This window comes from Sceloporus occidentalis, unplaced genomic scaffold (genome assembly GCF_023333645.1).
Source record: "Sceloporus occidentalis isolate IW3139 unplaced genomic scaffold, rSceOcc1.0.p SCAF_160, whole genome shotgun sequence".
Classification (NCBI taxonomy): Eukaryota; Metazoa; Chordata; class Lepidosauria; order Squamata; family Phrynosomatidae; genus Sceloporus; species Sceloporus occidentalis.
In genome coordinates this window covers 340,336-363,304 of record NW_028317140.1, presented here as the reverse complement: position 1 = coordinate 363,304, position 22,969 = coordinate 340,336, and the positions used below count along the sequence as shown (strand labels likewise).

The 22,969-nt window shown below is 42.0% G+C and overlaps 2 protein-coding genes across 2 annotated transcripts; one reads left to right on the top strand and one right to left on the bottom strand.

Annotated features, from left to right (window-relative positions):
* Window positions 1-526: 526 nt before the first annotated feature.
* LOC149279805 (transmembrane protein 171-like) lies at window positions 527-1,438 on the bottom strand. The gene has a single exon (XM_089500798.1). It carries the CDS (start codon window positions 1,436-1,438, stop codon window positions 527-529), a length of 912 nt encoding a protein of 303 aa, XP_089356924.1.
* Window positions 1,437-22,709, top strand: LOC149279804 (glycerophosphodiester phosphodiesterase 6-like). Its single transcript, XM_089500797.1, has 10 exons — window positions 1,437-1,465; window positions 2,297-2,356; window positions 17,043-17,193; window positions 18,146-18,370; window positions 18,656-18,813; window positions 20,108-20,255; window positions 20,459-20,541; window positions 21,073-21,086; window positions 21,910-21,962; window positions 22,542-22,709. The coding sequence occupies exons 1-10, from the start codon at window positions 1,437-1,439 to the stop codon at window positions 22,707-22,709; spliced, it is 1,089 nt and encodes a 362-aa protein (XP_089356923.1).
* The last annotated feature ends 260 nt before the right edge of the window (window positions 22,710-22,969 follow it).

The following is a 22,969-nucleotide window of genomic DNA, read 5'->3' as shown; positions in this document are numbered from 1 at the left end:
GGATCACGCACCCAACTGTATTTGAATGGAAATATCTTGCCTAGAGCCGGTAACCTGGCTCCAGGGATAAAGAACACGGTGCTGACTTAGGGCAGGACTCCCCCTTTAAGGTGATGGACAGCAGAGTGGATCCAGCAGAGTGTATGGAGTATATGTATATAAACACATTGATCTCACATGTAAGAGATTTATGTTATAGATTCCATACGATAATGTGACCTCGTACACGCGGTATATCCAACACACACACAAACGCACACAGATACTGTTTGAGGGGCAACCATGAAAAGATGTCATTTTATTTATCCGTTATTTAAGGTGGAAGTCTCACGGGGGGGAAAAAAACATTTCAACAGGCGTCATGTACGGTGCCGGCACTGACCAAAAACCCGGTCTGATTTCAGTCCTTTATCTGCAGACCTGGATATTGTCAGATGTGATGTTTTGGGTGACGCTTCCGGCTCAAACTCTGTACTGAGTCGAAATGTTAGAAAAAAAACCCCCCAATAGTTCAGTCTTTCAACGTTTAGGGTCCTGGTGCGAGCTCATAGTCACTCGACTCCGATGATTGGGAAAACGAGTAATACGATGATGATGATGATGAGCTCTCTTCAGGATCCGGCTGAGAAGGGCATATGTCCTCATATCTTGGAGGTGGCTCCGAAGGGATAGGCTCGTTGATGTATTCTATTCTCGGCCCCCATCGCCATGGAACGGTGTGTATGTCTTCCCCGTCGCTTCCGCCGGAATCACGGTCGCCCCTTTCAAACAGGACGCTGTCGTAGGAAGGAGGGTCCCTGCTCATTGGCCAATCATCTCCTCCTGCAAAAGGTGGAGGTGGGGCTGACGGGACCGTGAAGACTTCGTCACCCACACTTACAGGAAGCGGCTGATATCTGCAGGCTTCTGGGTCCTCCTCAGAGTCGCCGTCCCGACGGTTTTTACTCAGACAGATAGCCAGGCAGTAACACAAGACGATTAGTATGATTACGATTGTCTGCAGTAAGGGAGTTTCACAGACTTTAGGGGGTTTGTCTGTGTTGGATACCGGCTTGCAGGCTGGAAACACAAGTCCTGGGATACTAATCAGTACCCCGCAAGCCAGTAACAGGATCCCGAGTATTACGAACTGCACAAACTGCCGGCTTTTCCCGCAGAGGAAGCTGCTATCTGGATCCGTCGGGTCTCCTTCTAATTCCCTCCTTCTCCTCTCTCGTTGGGCAGTAAACTCTGCCATCATTAAATATGCCAGCCCTATCCCGGCAAGTACCGGGCCCGTCGCCTTGTAGGTGATACAGCTGTCGGACTGGCATGTCGCGAACCCATAGACAGAAAGTAGAGATCCGCCGCATAAGAGCGCCCAGCCAAACACAAACAGCGTGAATGTTATTCTGCTGCTTGTGCCAGGGCTAGGAGTGCCGGAGCAAGTGCGCTCCATGACGGCTGAAACGTGTACCTGTCGGGGGTCAGTCAAAGATGTTCAGGTGCAGAGACTCGCACCTATGTGCCGGCTATTGCGTGCACACGAATGAAGGCCTTTTAATCTCTGCCTATTTTGTCTTTTTAAAGTCAATTGAAAGCTCAGTTTCGCTCCCTGTCGTGGACAGGTAACTGTTATGCTCAGTACTGCTACTGCTCACAATCTGAAACAACCAGAGTGTCTGGATGCGCTTTTACAGAACATCACAGCATTGTGATGTCACAGCACTATGACATCACAGTCAGGGCAGGCTGTACCACAGTGCAAAGGCCATGGGGGTGTTCTGTCCTGCTTCCAAATACCAATACAGCTGCCGCTTTCACAAATGACAGTGTTTTATTCCACAACCCCGCCTCCTAACACGAAGTGGTTTCTTCCAAAGAGACTTTCTGCAGTCATAAGAAGTAAGGGCTTCTTTTGACGTTGCGCATGCTTCATAGAAATACTTGTGACTTGTTAATAGATGACAATGTTGAGGATATTTGGACAGAAGAATAAACACTGTTTAACGTAATAAAAGACAATTAACCCTTTAAGCACCAGACTGGTTTTTTTTGTTACCTTTCGTGACCGAGGATGTTTTGACACTTTGGCGGAGCTCGTGTTTAGCTGTAATTCTCTTCATTTAGTGAACCCATGCAAGTTTCATATATATCATATTTTTTTTCAGGACAATTGTCATCTAATTTTAAAAAAATTGATGAAAATTGAAAAAAGACCTTTTTTTTTCAAGCATCAATGTCATATGTTACAGCCTATGCCCCGGAGTATGCGGGCTGTATCCACTAAATGACTGTGGCTGCCTTATCCATACAGGTACATGGACAGGCTGCCTGCGGGAGACGGAAGCCGCAAGGGCGCCCCCTCCCACCCCCTGTAAGTTATTCAGTCACGTGTCTTTCGATGGAAAGTGAGTTAATGCAGCCAGTTAATGCAGTTCATAGGTATCCCATCCCCGCCATTGCGATAACATATAATATATAACGTGTATCCCTTCCGCTGGGGCTTCTATGATGGAGCTCTGGAAGGTAACGTCACGCTGGCGCTCCACCATAAAAGCCCCGGCGGAAGTACCGGCAGCAGCGGAGGTTGTCGCGCAGACGTCCACCGACTGCCAGAGAGGAGCATCCCCACGCACCACTACAGGGGACCTGGATATTCCTTTTTGGCAGCCGTTGGGCGTCTGGGGACATCCTCTGCTGCTGCCGGAACTTCCACTGGGGCTTCTATGATCGTCACATGACCTTCCGGTGCTCGGCCATAGAAGCTCCAGTGAAAGTGCCGTCCACCAGCAGAGGTTTATCTACATGCATCGCAAAAACGTTCACCCACTAGACACTCCCTAGTGGGAGCACGGGGGGCAAATCTGGGGGGGCTCAGAGTGGCATACCACATACCTTCCGGCTGTATTCTCTTTAATTGTCGGAATGTTGTAAATGTTGCACACGTCATGCCTCCGACGCTCTTGTGTTATCAGGCAGAACGTTCTAGAAGGGTCTCATGGAGACTCGCTGACCACGAGGTGGGGCACCTGCTGACCCCCGTCCTCCATCTCCGGGAGAAGTTGCACCCCCAGCGGTGTATTCTCTTACCTAGGTTGAGTTGGCCACGGGTAGCAGTTCCAGGGAGCGGCAGCCCCTCTTCCACAGAACTGGGGGCCAGATCACCCTATAAGCCGATCAGGCTGCCCAGGGGACCACTTCTCGTTGGGCCAGATCGGGAGATCAGATAACTCCCTGGGAAGCAGTAGATTTGTGCAAATGGACCAAAAACAATTTGGACAATTTTTTCATTTAGTTTTCTGGCAACGAATTTCGGTTCGGACTGTTAGGGATATTAATGAGACAAAATAGGCAAAACCAATATTTCGTCACACACACAAAATAACGACGCTATCAAATATTGGAGGACCACATCCACAATATGAATTTAAGGAGATACCCTATATTTTATCTCCGATCCTAAATTCTTTCAGATCGCCGAAAATTATAATTCAAATTAGATAGATATCGCCACGATAGTCAATCAAAAATATTTATTTATTGTGAATACAATTTATAAAATCTATATATGGGTCACGCAGTGCATAATATAAAACACAAAGTTCTTAAAACATGTCAAAATTGAATCAATTCAAATACAATATATTATCGATAGTTATCAATATGAATTAGTACTATATGAGTCTAACACACAATTAATTTCCAGTCCACTCAGCAACCAAAAATTGATAATAATCAGGGCAGTAATAAAAATATCACTATCTCTCTAATATTAGTTCAATTAATATAACAAATTAAAAACTAATTTAATAATGTCTACGAGTATTAGTGAAATTCCTAATAGATGCAAATGATGTCAAACTTCATCTATAGGTAAAAATACCTTTTCATTATTGTTATTATCACGGGTTATAAGCTGCAGTCTCACAAGCCGCCATATACAATAATGCAATATAGTACTTCCCAGAAACAGGGAATTCTATACGAAGAAGACAAAATTCATCTCTATTCAGAATAATAAAACAATTATAATTACCACCACTTGTTGCTGTTGTCCAACTGGTACTTGTAGAAGTTAATCCAGGTTCATTGGCAAAAAAATTAAGTGGAAAAGAAAATAACTTTCTACCAGTTATATAGGTTAGAACTCAAAGTAACTCCAAGAGTGAAATATGGTGCCAGAATCTTAAGATTCCCATCCTCTGGGGTAACTTTGGTGAATAAGTCTGTCCGGGTCTGTCTGTTTCAGGGTGCGATTTTTTTTTAAGGTCCGTTTCTTTTTTTAATTATCCAAGACATAAGCTTAAAAACAGAGCTTATTATCATAGCCTCCACCTCTTGATTGGAATTCTCCAATCATAACGGTGGGTTTTACCCATTAAAATTAGGATTTCTACTCATATTTACACCGTTGTAATTTTTTAATTTACCTGTGAGAGACGCTCTGGTCTAAGAATTAACTTAAAACCATTAAATATGTGTTTGGAATTTATCCTTGGTTACCCTAATCGCCAGGTGTTACCTCCTAGATAGTAACTCAGGCCTTGGTAGTCTTACCATGTATCCCCCATTCCAAGTTACATTTCTAAAGATATGCAGCGTCTACTCCTTAACTTTCTCATGGAAGATAACATTAATTGTATCATACATACTGAAACATCTCTATACATGAATACTTCTTTGTTCTCTATTATAGAGGGAACAAGGACAAAAAGAAATCATCACTACATGATTAAGTAAAATAAAATGGATCTGACTCCATTTTGTTTTCATGTAAAATACAGAATATGTGGAATACATGTTTTCTATCATAAAATATCTGACATAATCCCCCCTTTAGATTATGACAAAGCAAAGTCCAGTTTGCTTTAGAATGATCTAAACAAACATCAGATAGTATATTAACAACTTCAAATCATGTTGTCCGACATGGGACATGCAGGGGTATAATGCACGGGTTGGAACACTTTTGCTCCTGAAAGAGAAGTCATTAATGAAAACTTTCTATATCGATATCCACTTTAGTAATCATTTTACGAACGATGTCTCTGAAACAAAATATAAAGGAATGTGTCCTCTGGTTAAATCAGTCATTCCAGATTGCACTTCGTCCAAAAATGAAAATGTGTGGAATAGTATCGGGTCGTGCACAAACAAAAGTTCACGTTTGAATTGTTCATGACTTTGGTGCAGATTAATGGAGTGAGAGATTAATTTGGAATGCATGTTTGTGGTTACAATGGTATCATTTACCATAACCATTAAGTCTACTAGATACTCTCTTTGTCGTTCCATTTCCCGATGAATAGCATTGATTTCTCCTTTTAAGCCTCGAATTTCGTTCTCCAAAGTTTGAACAGAAACAGAGTTTGCGGCAGACATACCGGTTGCAACGACTGCACCTATGGCTGTACATACCAAGGCAACAATTAAGGCAACAAGGAATCTTTTAGCTCGATGATTCATTGTAATGGAGCTCGATACAAACGGCTTCCTGGCTTGTTCCAAAATTTCTTGAACGCGTCTTTGTGCTCTTTCAAGATGCATCTGGTACCAGGCCTTTAATTCAGGGAGCTGCATTGACGAAACATTGTACTGTTTTTCGATGGAGATCTTCGGGTCTAAGCTGACAAACACACGTTGTGTTAGGATCCTCTTTTCTGTAAGGATAAATCCAGGAGCTTCTTGGATCATAATGCCAGAAGATGGTCCAGGCTCTGCGATCGGTTCCATCCGCATCTCGTGACACAGGAGTAATACGATCCAGACGATCGTCACATCCTTCTTGGACATCTTTCAGAACTCGAATCCTTGTCTTAATCTTCAAAAAGAAGAATAGTATGAGAATACGTACTTGTAATATTACTTGACATTAAAACATAGCTATCCAATCTACCTATCGATATTGATATAGTTGCTGGATGGTATGGAAATCAACTTTATGGATATACATTATCACATAACATAACCACATGTCAAGTTGTATACGATACCACATTGTTGACTTGGATCTTCTGACTCCACACCGATGTTCAGTCTTCTAACTCAGAATCATTATCTATAATTCTTAACTGAGATCTGGGATGACAAGAACGCAATTGGTTAATATGAACCCATTTTTCAACAAAATCACCATCTTTAGGAATCTTGATCTTATAAGCTACTGGTGAAATCTTGTCAATTATGACATATGGACCCTTCCAAGAAGGTAGAAACTTCTTTTCCTTTACTTGGTTTCGTGCAAAGTTATACAGATAAACTTGGTCGGAGATTTCATATTCTTTCTTAGTAGTCTTCAGATCATAGTAGGTTTTAGCACTGATTGCTGCTTTTCCTAGATTCTTTTGTGCAAAAGCAAATGCATATTGAAGATGTTTACGTAGATTTTCAACATACTGATGGGTTGTTGCAGCGTTGATCAAATTATGATCAGATGTGCGATATAGCAAATGTTGTGGTAAAACCATCTTCCTGCCTGTCATCAATTCAAAAGGTGACATCTTAGTGGCGGTACTAGGTGTAGCTCTAATAGCCATTAGAACTAAAGGCAATTTAACATCCCAGTCCTTGCCAGATTCTTTCACATACTTTTTGAGTATATTTACTATGGACTGGTTATAACGCTCTACCCCTCCGCTAGAAGCTGCACGGTAGGCGATATGTAACTTGCGTTTCACACCTAGGATTTTCCACATTTTTGTCATCACTTCGCTTGTGAAATGACTTCCACGATCTGACTCGATTCTCTGAGGAAGGCCAAATCTGGAAAATACATGATTGATTAGTAATGCTGCACACATAGAACTAGTGTTCTCTCTGCATGGGATACATTCTACCCATTTGGTAAACATACATGTAACAGTTAACATATACTTGTTACCTCTTGAGGATCTAGTTACAGGTCCAATGAAATCGATTTGTATGTCAGACCAAGGTAGAGACATTCCTCGTTTCTGAAGTGGTGCACGATGAGTTGGAGCATGAGGTTGGAATTGCGGACAAATCAAACATCCTCGACAATAAGTTTGCACATCTCTTAGCATATGTGGCCAATAGGCATAATCACGCAATATTTCGTAGGTGATCTTATCCCCACGATGACCAGATGTAGGTGCATCATGTGCGTGTTGCAACATTAAACCTCTAAAGGTGGTAGGAACTACCCATTGTTGTATGCCATGTTTGGATGTTCTGATCAGCAATCCATCCATCAAATTGAATTGGACTTTATATCTCATTAAGATTCGCAAGTCTTCATTATCCTTACAATCATCATCAGTGATAGGATTGGCAATAGGATCTTTTATATACTCATAAAATCGACCAATAACGGGATCGTTCTTTTGACTAGTGATCAGATCCTCATTGGGAAATTCTTGACTCCATTGTGCAACATTAAGGTCCACTTCATTTCTAGCTTGCTGTCTAGTTATGGCTTCAATTTGAATTGATCCAATAAGATCATCAATGTTAAAAAGTTCTCCATTGATGGCTGCCTGTTTTGCTAATGAATCAGCCAAATCATTACCTTCTTTATCGATACTTTGTATCTTAGAATGACCTTTGGTTTTCTTCCAATAAATGGTCAAATCATGTTTGATTACCAATTCATCAATCTTACAAAACAGCTTACCATGCTTCACAGGTTTGTTGTTACTTCTCAGCATTTGGTTACGTTTCCAACTAGGCAGATATTCGACGAAGCTATTGCGCACGTAGTTAGAATCGGTTATGATAACAAATTCTTTAACACCATATTCAATTGCCATTTGAATGGCCTTATATACGGCACAAAGTTCAGCTATCTGACTGCTTTTAGGACCAATGCTGTATCCTACAGATATATTTGGATAATCACCTGTCCAGGTGATTCCAATACCTGCTACCAATTTCCGTTCATTATCAATGGTGATATGATATGAACAACCATCTATGTATACACATGATAGTAGTCGACAATATTCCTCGTCATACGCTTTATAAGGAGAAAGTAATTGTTCCTCTAGGAAATCATCTCCGGTAGAGTTATCATCCAGAGGTAGAGCAGCACAATCATGTAGATCTGCTAGTCCCTGGGCAACTACGTTCTTCTTATTTTGATTATAACGGACTTCTAACGGCCATCCCTGTAAGAATAAAGTCCATGCAGTAATTCTACTGTTAGAAAGATTACCGTCTCGTATCCTGTCGCTCTGCAAATATTGTAGAGGTTGGTGAGCAGTTTCTACAATGATCTTCTCGCCGTGGATATAGCTCCGAAAATTCTGTAATGCCCATACCGTAGACAATAAAGCTTTCTCACAGTTGTTGAATTTCACTTCAACCGGTGACAAGGTTTTGCTTGCATATGCGATGACCTTGTTCAGATTATCCTGTTTTTGATACAAAACCGCACTTATGCTTAAATTAGTAAATCCTGTTTCCAGATAGAAAGGCTTACCTCCCTCCGGATATGCCAAACAGGGTGCCTGAGTGAGTTTTCTCCTCAGCTCATCCATGGCTTTGTCCTGGGCTTCCCCCCAGTTCCATCTTACGTCTTTCTTAAGCAGCTGTAAAAGAGGTTTTGTTAGTTCTGCATAGTTATCAATAAACTTACGGGAATAATTAATCATTCCTAGAAATGATCTTAATTCTTTGACATTGGTAGGAGTTTTGGCATTCAGAACGGCTTCAACTTTCTTCTTCTGTGGACTTAACCCTTCAGAAGTTACCTCGTGTCCAAGGAAGTTGACTTTGGTACGACACCATTGGGCTTTCTGTAATGAGAGTTTAACTCCTGCCTCTCTTAATTGAGTAAGAACATATCGGATCTCCAGAATATATTTATCAAAAGAAGTACTTTTGAGTAAAATATCATCCACATAGGCCAAGGTTCCCCTTTCAAATGCATCAGGCATAACTTTATGCATGAATACAGCAAATTCATGACCAGAATTTATGTAACCAAAAGGCATCCGGGTCCAAGTATACTGCTGTTTTCCAAATGTAAAGGCCAACTTGTATTGGTCCTCCTTGTGTACCGGAATAGTCCAGTATCCCTGGGCACAATCTACGGCCGTAAATATTTTGGATCCTTGCATTTGTACCAAGTATTGGTCTATGTAGGGTACAGGCCATCCAGACATATACACACGTTTATTTAGCTGTCTTAAATCAGCACACAAACGCCATTGACCATTAGGCTTCAGAATTCCTAGGATGGGGTTATTATACGAACTGTGCACAGAACAGATAATGCCACGGTCCTTTAAATTCCGAATGATATCCTGTAGCGCATCATAGGACGCTAAAGGTAATCTATATTGCTTGATACATACGGGTGGTAGATCGGGATCAGTCTGGATCCTAGCGACATGAAGGTTAGTAAAACCACAATCATAAGAATCTTTGGCAAAGATCTCTTGGAACTCCATTAGAATTTCCCTTAGCTGTTGACGTTCACTGTCATTAGAGCAAGCATCAGCCATGGATATCTGTTCTTCCACCCTTTCCTGAAATCCAGGAAAAACTTTAGGTTGACCTATTTCAAAGGATTCCTCAAGTTTAGAGGTTAGGTCCTCTCCAGGTGGATTAATTTTCTTTTGGTCATGATATTCTTGTTCATCAATTAGGTGGTCAAAGATGATGGAGGATTCTTCAATCCTGCACGAACCTTCACCTATATTGAAAGGATAAACAGATTGGATAGTAAATAAACCTTCTGGAATAGAATTAAACGTTTGTTCCACTATTTGTTCTTCTGTCAAGTATTCTTCAGGAATGAGACCTATTACATGATTTTGAAATCCAAAAGTATAATATTCTGAATCCAATGCCAAACCTACAACAGTACCTTTGGATAAGGTAATATTATGAGGTGCAATGTTGTTTATAACAACATAAATAGGGTTTCCATGAATATTTACCATTGGTGTAGGTGTTACCATGATACCTAGCTGTTGCATCCGGTTGGATAAGCAGATAAATGCATTGAGATTTCTCAATCTCTGGCCTTTCTTAATCTGTATGGGTAGAAGAAAGTTACTACTCCCTTGTGGAATGGTTACATCTTCAGGTACTTGAACACTGACTGCATATGGCAATAACTGTGCCGATTTCAGTGCTTCATCTTCATCCTGAAATTCACAAGGATCGCCTTTTAACCTGGTCCAAAGATTAGAATTAATCAGATCCAGATGGATAGCAAAGCGATGTATGACATCATTTCCTACATAAATCTGGTAACGAGGTTCGTCCAACACCAGAAACAAATGTTTGGCTGTCTTATTTCCGATAGAAATGGATAACAAACATTTTGCAATAATATTATGGCTATCCGATTCGCCGTCCAGATTATGGATCCACCTGTCTTGGGGAGAAAGATACCGGATCATTTTAGGATTAGCGATCTGTTTTAACAGACTTTTGCTGATATAGCTGTTTTCGATCTCCAAGTTCCACTTGGCATTCTTACTTCTCCCTAAATCATTCACTTGAACAGGAAAAAATAAATTGTTATTAACCCTTTCAATTTTATCAAGGAATTGAACATGACCTGCTGATTCCACAGATTCCACATAATCCCTGTGAAGAGAAATGGTTAAAATATCGCCTTCCAGAGATACATTTCGGATCCTTTCCGGTTGAACTTTTATGGAATGATCATCTGCAGGGGAAATAAAATCGTTAACCTGCAAAACAGTAACATCAGATGACTGACTATTCCTAAAATGAATTTCAATTGAGTCCGGCCTTTCCTCAATCACATGGCAATTACGCCTGGATTGCTGATGAGACTTATCATATGGAATGGGTACTTTGGTTTGTGACCATACAATCCCATTCACACAATCTATGATTACATTAAGTCTTCTGAGTAGATCTATACCCAAAATCAATCGGTCATAGGGGAGATTTACCACTATTACCGGGTGTCTCAAGGTCTTATTACCTATGGTAAACTTTAACCAGGTAGAACCTACGACATGAAGGGAATTACCTCCAACACTCAGCAGAGTATTTGGAAAATCTCTTAGCTTTGGCTTTTCCGCTGCTAAATCCATTACCTTCTGAAAGTACACATTTGACAATATAGTTGCCTGTGACCCAGTGTCAATTAACCCCATGAAGGGATGTGGTAATGAATCCTGTACATTTACAGAGACATAATATCTTCCTTCATATTCTTCTAGTTCACATAAGAACTTAGAATGTGTCAGCATATCACTTGTCTTCCATACGTTACCTGTCACGGCAGTAGTTCCAACCTGTACTGATGTGTGCACATCCTTACCCACTAGTTCTTCTTTCTCAGGAATGTCTTGAGCATTCAAGCTGTTACTAGCGGTCGGCATCTCATCGGTTAACTCCTTCAGAGTCGGCTCCTGGGAACTAGGTGCTTTTAAAGACAAGTTAGCTTGCGGACTCATTTGGTCTGGCTGCAATATAGAAGATAAAGTTACAGACACGTCCCCCCTAGCCAAAAGTGGAGGGACCACATAGGTTTTACCATCATTATTAACACAATCATTTGATAGATGATGAGGATCTGGAAGTAAAACAGGGTTAGGAATTATATCATCTGATAACCATCCCTGCATTGCCACATCGGCTTTAACTTCGTTATGATCTATTGCGGGGGAGCTGGCATTGTGGCAGGACCTGCCCCTAAAAAAGGATTGGTGGTCACTGTAGCCATAGTTTGACTAAATTTAGTCATTTGCTCCGTTAACAATTTGATTTGGTCACTCATTTGATTGACATGATGACGTAAATTGTTTTTCCCATTCCTGTACTGCCTATTAGGTTTGGAGTTATTTGGCTGAGGCTGTTGGGAGTTATCAGACTCAGACTGACTGGATCTGTCCCTATTAGTCCTGTAAAATTTCCTCCTTGCCTGAGGGTTTTTCTTCCACTGGGAATTACCCTTCCTCCACTGTGGATTCTTTTTGGCAGTAGGACTTTGTCCTTTGTTATCCTGGGATTCCACATTAGGACTTTTAGGCCTGACAACAGGTGAGGCTGTAGCCGATTCCTGTTTCTGAGGTTTTGGGGATTTAACCACCTCAGCATAGCTTCTCTTTTTCTGAGATTCTAATCCCAGATGGGCTTGGGTTTCTGCCACCTCTTGTCCATGAAATTTCTGACTCTTTTTATCAGGCAAATCATCATTGGCATGCAGTACTGTATACAGCGTCATGCATTCATTAACAAGCCAGTCTAATGAGCAATCGCTATCATAATCTCTAGCAAGATTTGTCCGAATTGGAGAAGGCATTGCATAGAAGAAAAGATCACGGAATTCTCGAGAATCATATCTGGGTTTACGTTCTGTAAGAGAATAAGCGTTCTTGAGAACAGTTAAAAACTCTCTAGGACTTTGGTGAGGCCTACATTTGAGATTATACACAGCCTTCTTAGCAGCGGAGACAGTTTTATACTGTCCAAACTCAATCTTAATCTCATATTTCATTTTAGACCAAGATAGGGTTCGCATACTTTGTAAACCTTCAAAGTAATGTCTGTGATGACTTGAAAAAGTCCACGACACATAGTGTTTCTTGTTGGAATCATCATCCATCCCCAAAAACTGCATTGCCCTTTCAAATGATTCTAAATGATCAGCAATATTAGCTGTGCCTTTTCTAGAAAATTCAGCAACAGTCTCCTTAAGGAATTTAATTACCTTAGGGGCATCATAGACAGGTACGGGTAATTTCTTAGTACCCTTTACTGCTCCTTTAAAGTTACGGGAGCGCCCGTCTGATCTGTGTGTTCTGGCCGTATTGGCACCTTGTAACATCACAGAGGGTTCACCTGAAACATGACCTTCTGAATAAACGGAACATTCACTATCACTTTTATCACTCTCCTGATTCTCATCAGAGTCAGAGGAATCACGTGTATCAGAACATTTAATCTTCTGATTCCGCTGTGATTGGACAGAAACCACCTGGTTAACCTGTTCTTGTAGAGTTTGTAATTGCTTACTTAAACTCAGAACAGTAGACTCTGTTACGGTGGTGTGGGTTTTAACCCCTTCATCACCTTCACCATACAAAGATAGCTTAGGCATTTGCACACTATCCTGTTTAGACAATTGGACTTGGAGTTCTCGTATCTCCCTATGACAATTATCCAGATCATAGCGACAATCCGTTTCCCTGCTCTTAGCATCAAAGTACTGGCCATGAAGTGCCAAATGCTTATCAGTCAAATCATCAAACTTTAGTCTCAACTGTTTGTACTCCGCCTGGGTATCATTTAACTGATCCAGGGCTGCTTTGGGAACTTGCAATTCTTTTTGGAGATTAGACACTTCTTTTTCTCTAGTTTCACGATCTCGCAACAACTGAGAAGCCAATACAAGAAAATAGGGCCAGGATGAAAAGATTAACCCTTCTCTCTCCTTCAAATCAGATGTTTGAACAATAGCATTCAATTTTCCGACAAAGGGTGATCCTTCAGACCATTCATTTATTAGGGTCATTTGTACTTCACCCTTAAGGGATTGGAGCCACTCTCCATAATTCTCTTTGATTTTCATATTTTTATAATCTCTCATAATATCCTGTTTAATGTTATTAACATGTACCAGCAGTTGTGCTTTAGACAGCAAAACATCTTCACCAGAAGTAGCACTCGATTTGCTGGACACAAACATGTTTTATGCACTGATCAGTATGCAATACACAGTACCAAAAATATACTATGTGAAAAAACAGAAAACTACCGTATATCAAGAATTGGAACTATTATTTTACGTGAAATATCTCAGCAGTGCCTCCAATTATGTTAGGGATATTAATGAGACAAAATAGGCAAAACCAATATTTCGTCACACACACAAAATAACGACGCTATCAAATATTGTAGTACCACATCCACAATATGAATTTAAGGAGATACCCTATATTTTATCTCCGATCCTAAATTCTTTCAGATCGCCGAAAATTATAATTCAAATTAGATAGATATCGCCACGATAGTCAATCAAAAATATTTATTTATTGTGAATACAATTTATAAAATCTATATATGGGTCACGCAGTGCATAATATAAAACACAAAGTTCTTAAAACATGTCAAAATTGAATCAATTCAAATACAATATATTATCGATAGTTATCAATATGAATTAGTACTATATGAGTCTAACACACAATTAATTTCCAGTCCACTCAGCAACCAAAAATGTATAATAATCAGGGCAGTAATAAAAATATCACTATCTCTCTAATATTAGTTCAATTAATATAACAAATTAAAAACTAATTTAATAATGTCTACGAGTATTAGTGAAATTCCTAATAGATGCAAATGATGTCAAACTTCATCTATAGGTAAAAATACCTTTTCATTATTGTTATTATCACGGGTTATAAGCTGCAGTCTCACAAGCCGCCATATACAATAATGCAATATAGTACTTCCCAGAAACAGGGAATTCTATACGAAGAAGACAAAATTCATCTCTATTCAGAATAATAAAACAATTATAATTACCACCACTTGTTGCTGTTGTCCAACTGGTACTTGTAGAAGTTAATCCAGGTTCATTGGCAAAAAATTAAGTGGAAAAGAAAATAACTTTCTACCAGTTATATAGGTTAGAACTCAAAGTAACTCCAAGAGTGAAATATGGTGCCAGAATCTTAAGATTCCCATCCTCTGGGGTAACTTTGGTGAATAAGTCCGTCCGGGTCTGTCTGTTTCAGGGTGCGATTTTTTTTTAAGGTCCGTTTCTTTTTTTAATTATCCAAGACATAAGCTTAAAAACAGAGCTTATTATCATAGCCTCCACCTCTTGATTGGAATTCTCCAATCATAACGGTGGGTTTTACCCATTAAAATTAGGATTTCTACTCATATTTACACCGTTGTAATTTTTTAATTTACCTGTGAGAGACGCTCTGGTCTAAGAATTAACTTAAAACCATTAAATATGTGTTTGGAATTTATCCTTGGTTACCCTAATCGCCAGGTGTTACCTCCTAGATAGTAACTCAGGCCTTGGTAGTCTTACCATGTATCCCCCATTCCAAGTTACATTTCTAAAGATATGCAGCGTCTACTCCTTAACTTTCTCATGGAAGATAACATTAATTGTATCATACATACTGAAACATCTCTATACATGAATACTTCTTTGTTCTCTATTATAGAGAGAACAAGGACAAAAACAAATAATCACTATATGATCAAATAAAATAAAATGGCTCTGACTTCATTTTGTTTTCATGTAAAATACATATATATATGGAATACATTTTTTCCATCATAAAATATCTGACAGGGGTAAAGATGGCACAGGCAAGCTTTTTGGGGTAAAGGTGGCACAGGCAAGCTGTTTGGGGAGGAAAGGCAGCACTCACAAGCAGTTTGAGGGCAAAGCTGGCATTGTGGGACGTGCTGCTTGGTGAAGTTGACTGGTCTGGGGCACTATGTGGTTTCTAGTAATGCCGCTGCTTCGAGTCCCGCGCCAGTTCTAAAGTCAGATAGAGCAGTGGCATGAAGTGAGAGTGGAGTGAAACTATATTCACTGAAATGTGTTTAATGCTGGTAAATCCCGTAGATTCCTTTTTTTTTTCTCATGTTTTCTTTAAATGTTTTGTTTCTACAAAAGGAGGTCTTTAAAAAAAAAAAACATCCATTACTGACGATCGTGCCCTAAAAATACACGTTTGTGTGGGCGGCTCGCTCTATAACAGCCGCAGCGAGCGAGATCTATACGAAACCGCGGCTTGGCCAGCTTCTCAGCGTTTCCACGTTGATGTTTTCTCTGCGTGATCCCATTGTACGGCGCTGCGGAATATGGCGGTGCTATATCACTCAATTATTGCAGAATAGCTAATGATTCCTCTTTGCTGGTGAATCTCCTTAACATATTGCTTGAAAATGTCACAGTTTTGTTGTGTTTTGGCACCAAATGCTTCTGCTTTCTACTTTACTGAGAGGGTGGGAGATAAGTGGAACGGCTTCCCAGCAGAGTTGGTGCAGGAAATCAAATTTCATTACATTCTTTAAGGCAAAAAATATATACCCCCCCAGCGCTGTATGCAGTTATACATTTTGTATCTCATTTTGCCCCAATAATCTCCCTTTATCTGCAGACCTGGAGCCGCCGTTGCTGTCAGTCATGTGATATTTTGGGTGCCTTTTCCGGCTCAAACCCCACACTGAGCTGACGCTTTATGGCGATGCTAATGAAGTCCGTTCCTCCATAGACTTTCATTAGTTAGAGAGTCTAGCTGGGTGATTAAGACTGAGCCATTCTCTTGTTCCCCACAGGCAGTATGATAAAGAGTCGGGGGGGGTTAGTAGATCGGGGATCAGATAACAGAGCGATAATCATAGAAACGGCTGATATGCAGCTGCCTTAAAACATTATATTATGGGGTAAAAAACTATAACTGGGGTAAAAAAACAAAACAGAGCGAGATTTCTGAAAATGTGTTTTTTTATCTGATACGGGGAATAAAGCTATGATGATTCTGATGGATATTGAAATACTCGGTTTAACCCCAAACCTCTGAGAGGAGTCCCCGGGTCGGATATTTCCACCCCGTGTATTTCTGGATAGACCGCGTTTAATTATCCGCCACCAGTTAAGGATATAAAAAGATTTGGGTTCTATAAATGTTTTGGCCTCCTGCAATTTAGGATAAAAGAGGAAACTTTGTATATTCTTAGATTAAAAAAAAACACATTTCTGCGTCTGCTTACGGTGCAAATCTTACTGTAATATAAATCTAATAATAAATAATATTTATTTTCATCATTGTTTGCGTTTAACTGCCCCAGACGCTGCCCCTCCCCCTCGGGGGGGAACCTTTATGGGCTCCTAAAATTCTAAAGCATTTTACTGATCGAGGTCGCAGGAGTTTAATTAGATTCACTTGCAGCTGCCCTCAGATTCCTGTCATCGATTGGCTGTTTAAATTCACTCACTGTATTAGCCTCTACCACTTCCCCTGGGAGTCTGTTCCACACATCTACCATAAAGCTTATACCTCTTATGCTTTACTCTTCAGGAATACAATGTAACAAGCTTTCTTGTGAATGTTTTCCTCTCCCTTCAGCCTTGATGGAGTGCCGTTTCTGATGCACGACCGCACTTTGAAGAGAACGACCGATGTACAAGACGTCTACCCCGACTTGGCCGAGGTCAACGCTGCCACGTTATCCTGGGACAAGCTTTCGCAGCTCAATGCCGGCAGCTGGTTCCTGAAGGTACTGGGTTTTTGCGTCTGTCTTGTTGCCATCCGGCGGCTTTTATCGTCGCTGTAATATTCGGATCTGTCATCATAAGAATGACTGTATAGATCAAAAACTGGCGCTAGAAAATGTTACTGATCGAATGACACGGATGGCCTCTGGAATCAGCCGTTGGTGGCCCTGCAGAGTTTTTCCCCGAGCGCCTCTGCTTTCAGACTGGCGTGTCATTGGCCGAGGAGGGTCCAGCCTCCCACCAACCACTGAGTTGAGAGAGGGATTCCTTGAGCAAGATGCACAGATCAAATGTCCCATGATCCCTCAGTGCGGACTGTATCGGAATTCTCCCGTCACCCCGAGCAGGAAGTTGGAAGCCGCTTCCTGTTCTCTCCGTCCCCTCAGCCTGAGCAGGAAGTTGGAAGCCCCTTCCTGTTCTCTCCCTCCCGTCAGCCCGAGCAGGAAGTTGTAAGCCGCTTCCTGTTCTCTTCCTCCCGTCAGCCCGAGCAGGAAGTTGTAAGCCGCTTTCTGTTCTCTCCATCCCGTCAGCCCAAGCAGGAAGTTGGAAGCCCCTTCCTGTTCTCTCCCTCCCGTCAGCCCAAGCAGGAAGTTGTAAGCTGCTTCCTTTTCTCTCCGTCCCGTCAGCCCGAGAAGGAAGTTGGAAGCCGCTTCCTGTTCTCTCCCCATGTTGTTTTAGCGGACGGCGCAGAAGCCTCTAGCGCTAGAGATTGTTTCCAGCCGCGCAGGTCCCTCCGTAACGCTATTATCACAGATATCACAGGGTGCGGGGCGATTTACATCCTGTGATGGGGCAGCAAGATGGCGGCTCCTGCATACAGGAAAATGAGGAGCATTCCGCCACTTGCTTTTGGGGAACCCAGGCGTCAGACAGATGTGTTAAATTGTTAGCCATGCGCGAGGAACCTCATGGGGACGATATAAATGACCTCTCCTGTTCCTCCCTACTTTCCAGAACAAGCCTTTTTCCAACGTGGCGTCTCTGACACCGGAAGATCGGAAAAGAGCGTTAAACCAGTCGATTTACAAACTGAGCGATTTTCTGGAACTGGCTCATTGGAATAATAAGAGTGTTGTGTTCGACCTCTACCGGCCCCCAGACGGCCATCCCTACAGCGATTCCTGGACTGGCCAGATCGTGAAGGTCATCCTCAACGAGACGTCCATTGATCCTCGGCTGGTACAAGAGTTTTTTTTTGCTATTATCTGCACTCATTTTAACCCCTTAATCACTGGTCTCGTCTTAGATTCAGGAGCCGTATGTCTATCCCACGCATGTTTAATACCCTCACTGTATAACCCTCTACCACCTCAGCTGGGAAGCTGTTCCCCGTATCTACAACACTTTCAGTTTCTCCTCCGTCAGGGATGTCATTGGGATTAAATAATAAGGAAATAACGTAATCAAAAAAAAAGGGAGCATCGGGGAAACCCTGCGTTCCGACTGATTATCTGTGTATTTCAGGTCTGTTGGTTAACCAATGATGTGACGTTAGATGTCCAATCCATGTCACCCGAGTTTCAGAAGACCCTGGGGGGCAAGGCACCCGTCAAAAGGCTCGTAGCCAATCGCGTTGTGAAACTCAACCTTCCATACAACGAAATGTCCTCTGACGATATCAGGTAAAAAAAAAAAAAACACGTTTGGTGGGGGGCTTTTTGCTAAGATTTGGTTAAATTGGAGGAAAATTTATGAATTTTTATTAATTTTTACAACTTAAAATGTAGTAGAATTATCCGAGCGAGTCGATGAAATGAGTAGGAAGGTCTGATGTCATTTGTAACGTCTCAAGGATGATGGATCACTAAGACGTTGACCAGGGGAGGGCTGGCAGCCTAAGGCCTGGGGGGCAAGTCAAGTGAAGTGGCTCCGCCCCCTCGCACTCACCTTTCACCCCTCACGCTGCTCCCATCACTATGCGGCCATCAGACTGCTGGAAAACTGATCTAAACGGCCGCTGGGTGCTGATGCCGCCGGCCGGAGCTACTTTAATCCTTTTTTTTATTTATTTAATATGCCGGATCGGCTTGCCATATTAAAAATAAATAAATAAAGTATTAAAGTAGCGCCGGCCGGCAGCATCAGCACCCAGCGGCCGTTTAGATTCGATTTCCAACAATCTGATGGCCGCATAGTGATGGGAGCAGCGTGAGGGGTGAAAGGTGAGTGCGAGGGGGCGGAGCTTTCACCCCTCACGCTGCTCCCATCACTTGGCGGCCATCGCATACGGCCGCTGGGTGCTGATGCCGCCGGCCGGATCTGCTTTAATACTATTTTTTTTTTCCATTTAATAGCCGATCCGGCTTGCCATATTCAATTTTAAAAAAAAGTATTAAAGTAGCGCCGGCCGGCGGCATCAGCACCCAGCGGCTGTTTAGATTAGATTTCGGGCGGCCTGCCCCCCTGCCCCCCGGCCCAGCCCGCCCCTGACGTTGACTCAACTTCTTAGTTTTGGGACAGCCCATCTAAAAAATATTTGAATTTGCAGCTTCTTTAAAACGAATCTCCCAGCATTTTTTTTACTCCTACTAGAATCAAATTAAAAATATGTTTTCCAAAATATTGCTTTTTTCCGTTAAACTAATTGTAGTTTTTGCCCCATAATATGTTTTCAGGCAGCTGACCCCAGATCTACTTGACAAAGACCCTGACTCCTTATCATACTGCCTGTGGGAAACAATAGAATGCCTCGGTCTCATTACATTTCTGGGGATTCTGACATTTAGTTTTTTTTGGAAAGTGCAGACGTGAAAAGCTCCAGAATTGCTCCCCTGTTGTGTTGTAGAGACAGCCCTGGCACAGACAAGATTTTTTTCCCCTTGATTCTGTCCCTTTAAATCTGTTTGGCCAATCAGGGCCTTTCCAGGGTTCCCTTTAATAGTTTGCACAGAATTAACGCTCCATATTGTGACGCAGGACGTACGCCGCTGCCAATATATCCACCAATCTGTACGTGGTCAGCGAGTCGTGGCTGTTCTCTCTGGCGTGGTGCTCTGGAGCTTACTCCGTGACCACGAATGATGTGCTGGCCCTGAAACGGATGGATCGGCCGTTATTTCTCATGGTGAGTAACAACAAGTGAGCTGTCACAGTATGGATCGCTAACTGAGATAAGTTTTACTTTACTGAGAGGGTGGTAGATACGTGGAACAGCCTCCCAGCAGAAGTGATGGAGGCTAATACCGTGAGGGGATTTTTTAACATGCATGGGGCCGGCGCCTGACAGTAATTTCCACGTTTCTATGATGTGTTTGCCGTATTTTTCAGACTCCGGCGGAATACCGCTTAATGTGGATTCTCACAGATTCCGTTTCCGCGCTGCTGATCGCGCTGATCTTTCTTCTGCATTGGTGAGTCCGACGAGCGCCATCTAGAGGAGGCCCCGGGAATGGCTGCGTTTTGGTGGAATATGGACCGGCAGCATTTATTATCCTGACTACAAGTCCCATGTTTAGGGTGATAAATGCTATTTACCTACACTGCCTCTGGAATTGGGGTCCAGGGCCACTAACGGGAATCTTGGGGCCCTATATAAATCCTGCCTCCCATTCTATGCTCCTCCCACCACCCCATATTCCATTCGCTGCCCGGCCCCATTCTCCTCCCACTATCCTGCCCTATTGTTGATAGGAGCAACAAGGACTTAATGCCCAATAAGGGGCCACCTGGGCCCTAAAGCCTGCCAGGACCCAGACACCAGTAGCGGGCCACAATGACCAATGAGGGAGGTTGGCCCCCCCGGCTAGCCAGGGCCCATATAGGGGTAGTCATTGTACCCCTGTGATGGCAGCTCCCTGTGTATATATATATACTTATATATACTGATATCCTCGCCGTTATGTATGCAGCGTCTATACCCCCTTATCTGCTTCTACTTCCAGCACCATGGACAGGGGTGAGCCACGGAGGGCGCCCACTCATGGTCAGGAGAGAAAAAGTAGCCACAACCCTCCCGTAATACGCTCCTGCTCGTAGCCGGAAGAGATAGAACGACAGAATAAGAAGATGCCCGGCATTATTCCGTTTGCAACACCCGACTCCTTTTTTCCTCCTTAATAATCAGCATAAAGCGTGAGGCTGTTGGGGAGAGCGTTTTCGGCACCAAAATGGAATTTGCTGACACGTCGGAAATATTATCCCATAATCTCATTAGCATTCCTTCCATTAACCATTTCACGCATTACCCAGTGAAAATTACCCAAAACCCGCCAAAATAACGGCGAATGTCTCAGATTCTCCAAAGGGGTCGATTAAACGCTGCCGTGACATTATATTTCTCGCTTTCCAGTTGGCGGAGGGATACGTTGTCGAAACAAAAGTATAACTCAAAGCTTTGGCACTAAAGGGGTTAATATCATCCGTACCCTGCACCATTCGCCCTCTGGTAACGTGGCATTCCGTTGCTGGACTCTGTTGTTGCCATAGTTTGGAATTCTCGCAAAATTTACCCAAACTCTTGGGTTTTCGAAAATAACAGGACTGGGTTTTGGGGTAAAAGGGCAGATTCCTGTGCTTTCTACACATTTTAAATGACCAAAGAGACCCAAAACTTTTGTATAAGGGGTGTGTGGCTGGAGGCGTGAATTCATTTCATTTATTTTTATTACACATTTTATGCTACTCGCTAACGAGGATTTCTAAGTTTGGTGTATTTATGTATTTATTTATTCATTTTGGTCTGGCCAATTCATAAATGACATTTTATCACCTTATGTCAGGTGGCGAGAGAGAGGACTATCATGTTGCCCCGAAAACAACGGCCTGCTTGAAGGTAGATTTTTATATTTCTAAGTAAAATTGTAACTTGTTTCCTTTTCAACACCAATTTAGGGCAATCTCCCTCGCTGCTTATTATCGCCCCCTGCTGGAATGATTAGAGAATGCAAATGGCATGGACCGACTCGCACAACATTGTTTTATAAAATACATTTAAATATTCTATATATGACAGACAGGACTACATTCTTTATCATTATTGTCAGGAAAAGTATAAAATCAATGTTTTTTATGCAGACTTTAAACTTACTTGTAAGGAAAATATTAAAAATCCAAATTCCAAACACAAAAATAATAATACATTTCAGGATCACAATTTAGTAAAAATGTATTTTGTTTTGTGTTAAACAAATATATATTTTAGAACCAAAGCTATTTTTGTTTCTTTAAATTTTCTGCCTTTTAATAAACATTTTTGTTTGGCTTTAAGTGGTTTTATTGAATGATGCTTACCTGTCACCTGTAACCTATGACATCACTTTCAATGGTTCCCCTTTGCAGACATCCAGATGTCTAGACATTCTAGACGTCTGATGTCACCACAACGTCATGATGTCATGTTCTTGTTTTGCAGAGCTTGACATGTCGCTGTCAGAAGAAGGATATGGCAGAAGTCAACCCACATCTCCAGCGGTGCAATGCGACACGAAAAGCCTCGGTTGTGCCGAGACTAAATGAGGCTTCCGACTGGCGAGGTCATAATGGATCTCATATCGGTGTCGTTGGATCACAGATCACTTGAGGTCATTTTACACCATTTGGAACCATGGACACATTGAGAAGACTTCATGGAAGGGTGGGACAGTTGGGTGCGGTGGTTCTAGAGTTGTACTTGTTCTCATCTGTTGGGTTCTCCTACATCTACACTCCTCCTACTACTACACTTTTTGCTGCTATCATAGTTGTAAAGTGATGTTCACGCTGGGGTGGGATTTATTTTCTCCCCGTGAAGCTCATCCGGCCTGACATATTTTATATGCATTAGTAAGGAACCGTTAAGCA

Bases quoted from the DNA above. Each gene is read 5' to 3' on its own strand.
- LOC149279805 (XM_089500798.1), bottom strand. From the start codon at position 1,438: ATGGAGCGCACTTGCTCCGGCACTCCTAGCCCTGGCACAAGCAGCAGA.
- LOC149279804 (XM_089500797.1), top strand. From the start codon at position 1,437: ATGACGGCTGAAACGTGTACCTGTCGGGG. The intron at 1,466-2,296 runs GTCAGTCAAAGA...TTATCCATACAG, and splicing joins GAAACGTGTACCTGTCGGGG to GTACATGGACAGGCTGCCTG. The intron at 2,357-17,042 runs GTAAGTTATTCA...CTCTCCCTTCAG, and splicing joins GGCGCCCCCTCCCACCCCCT to CCTTGATGGAGTGCCGTTTC.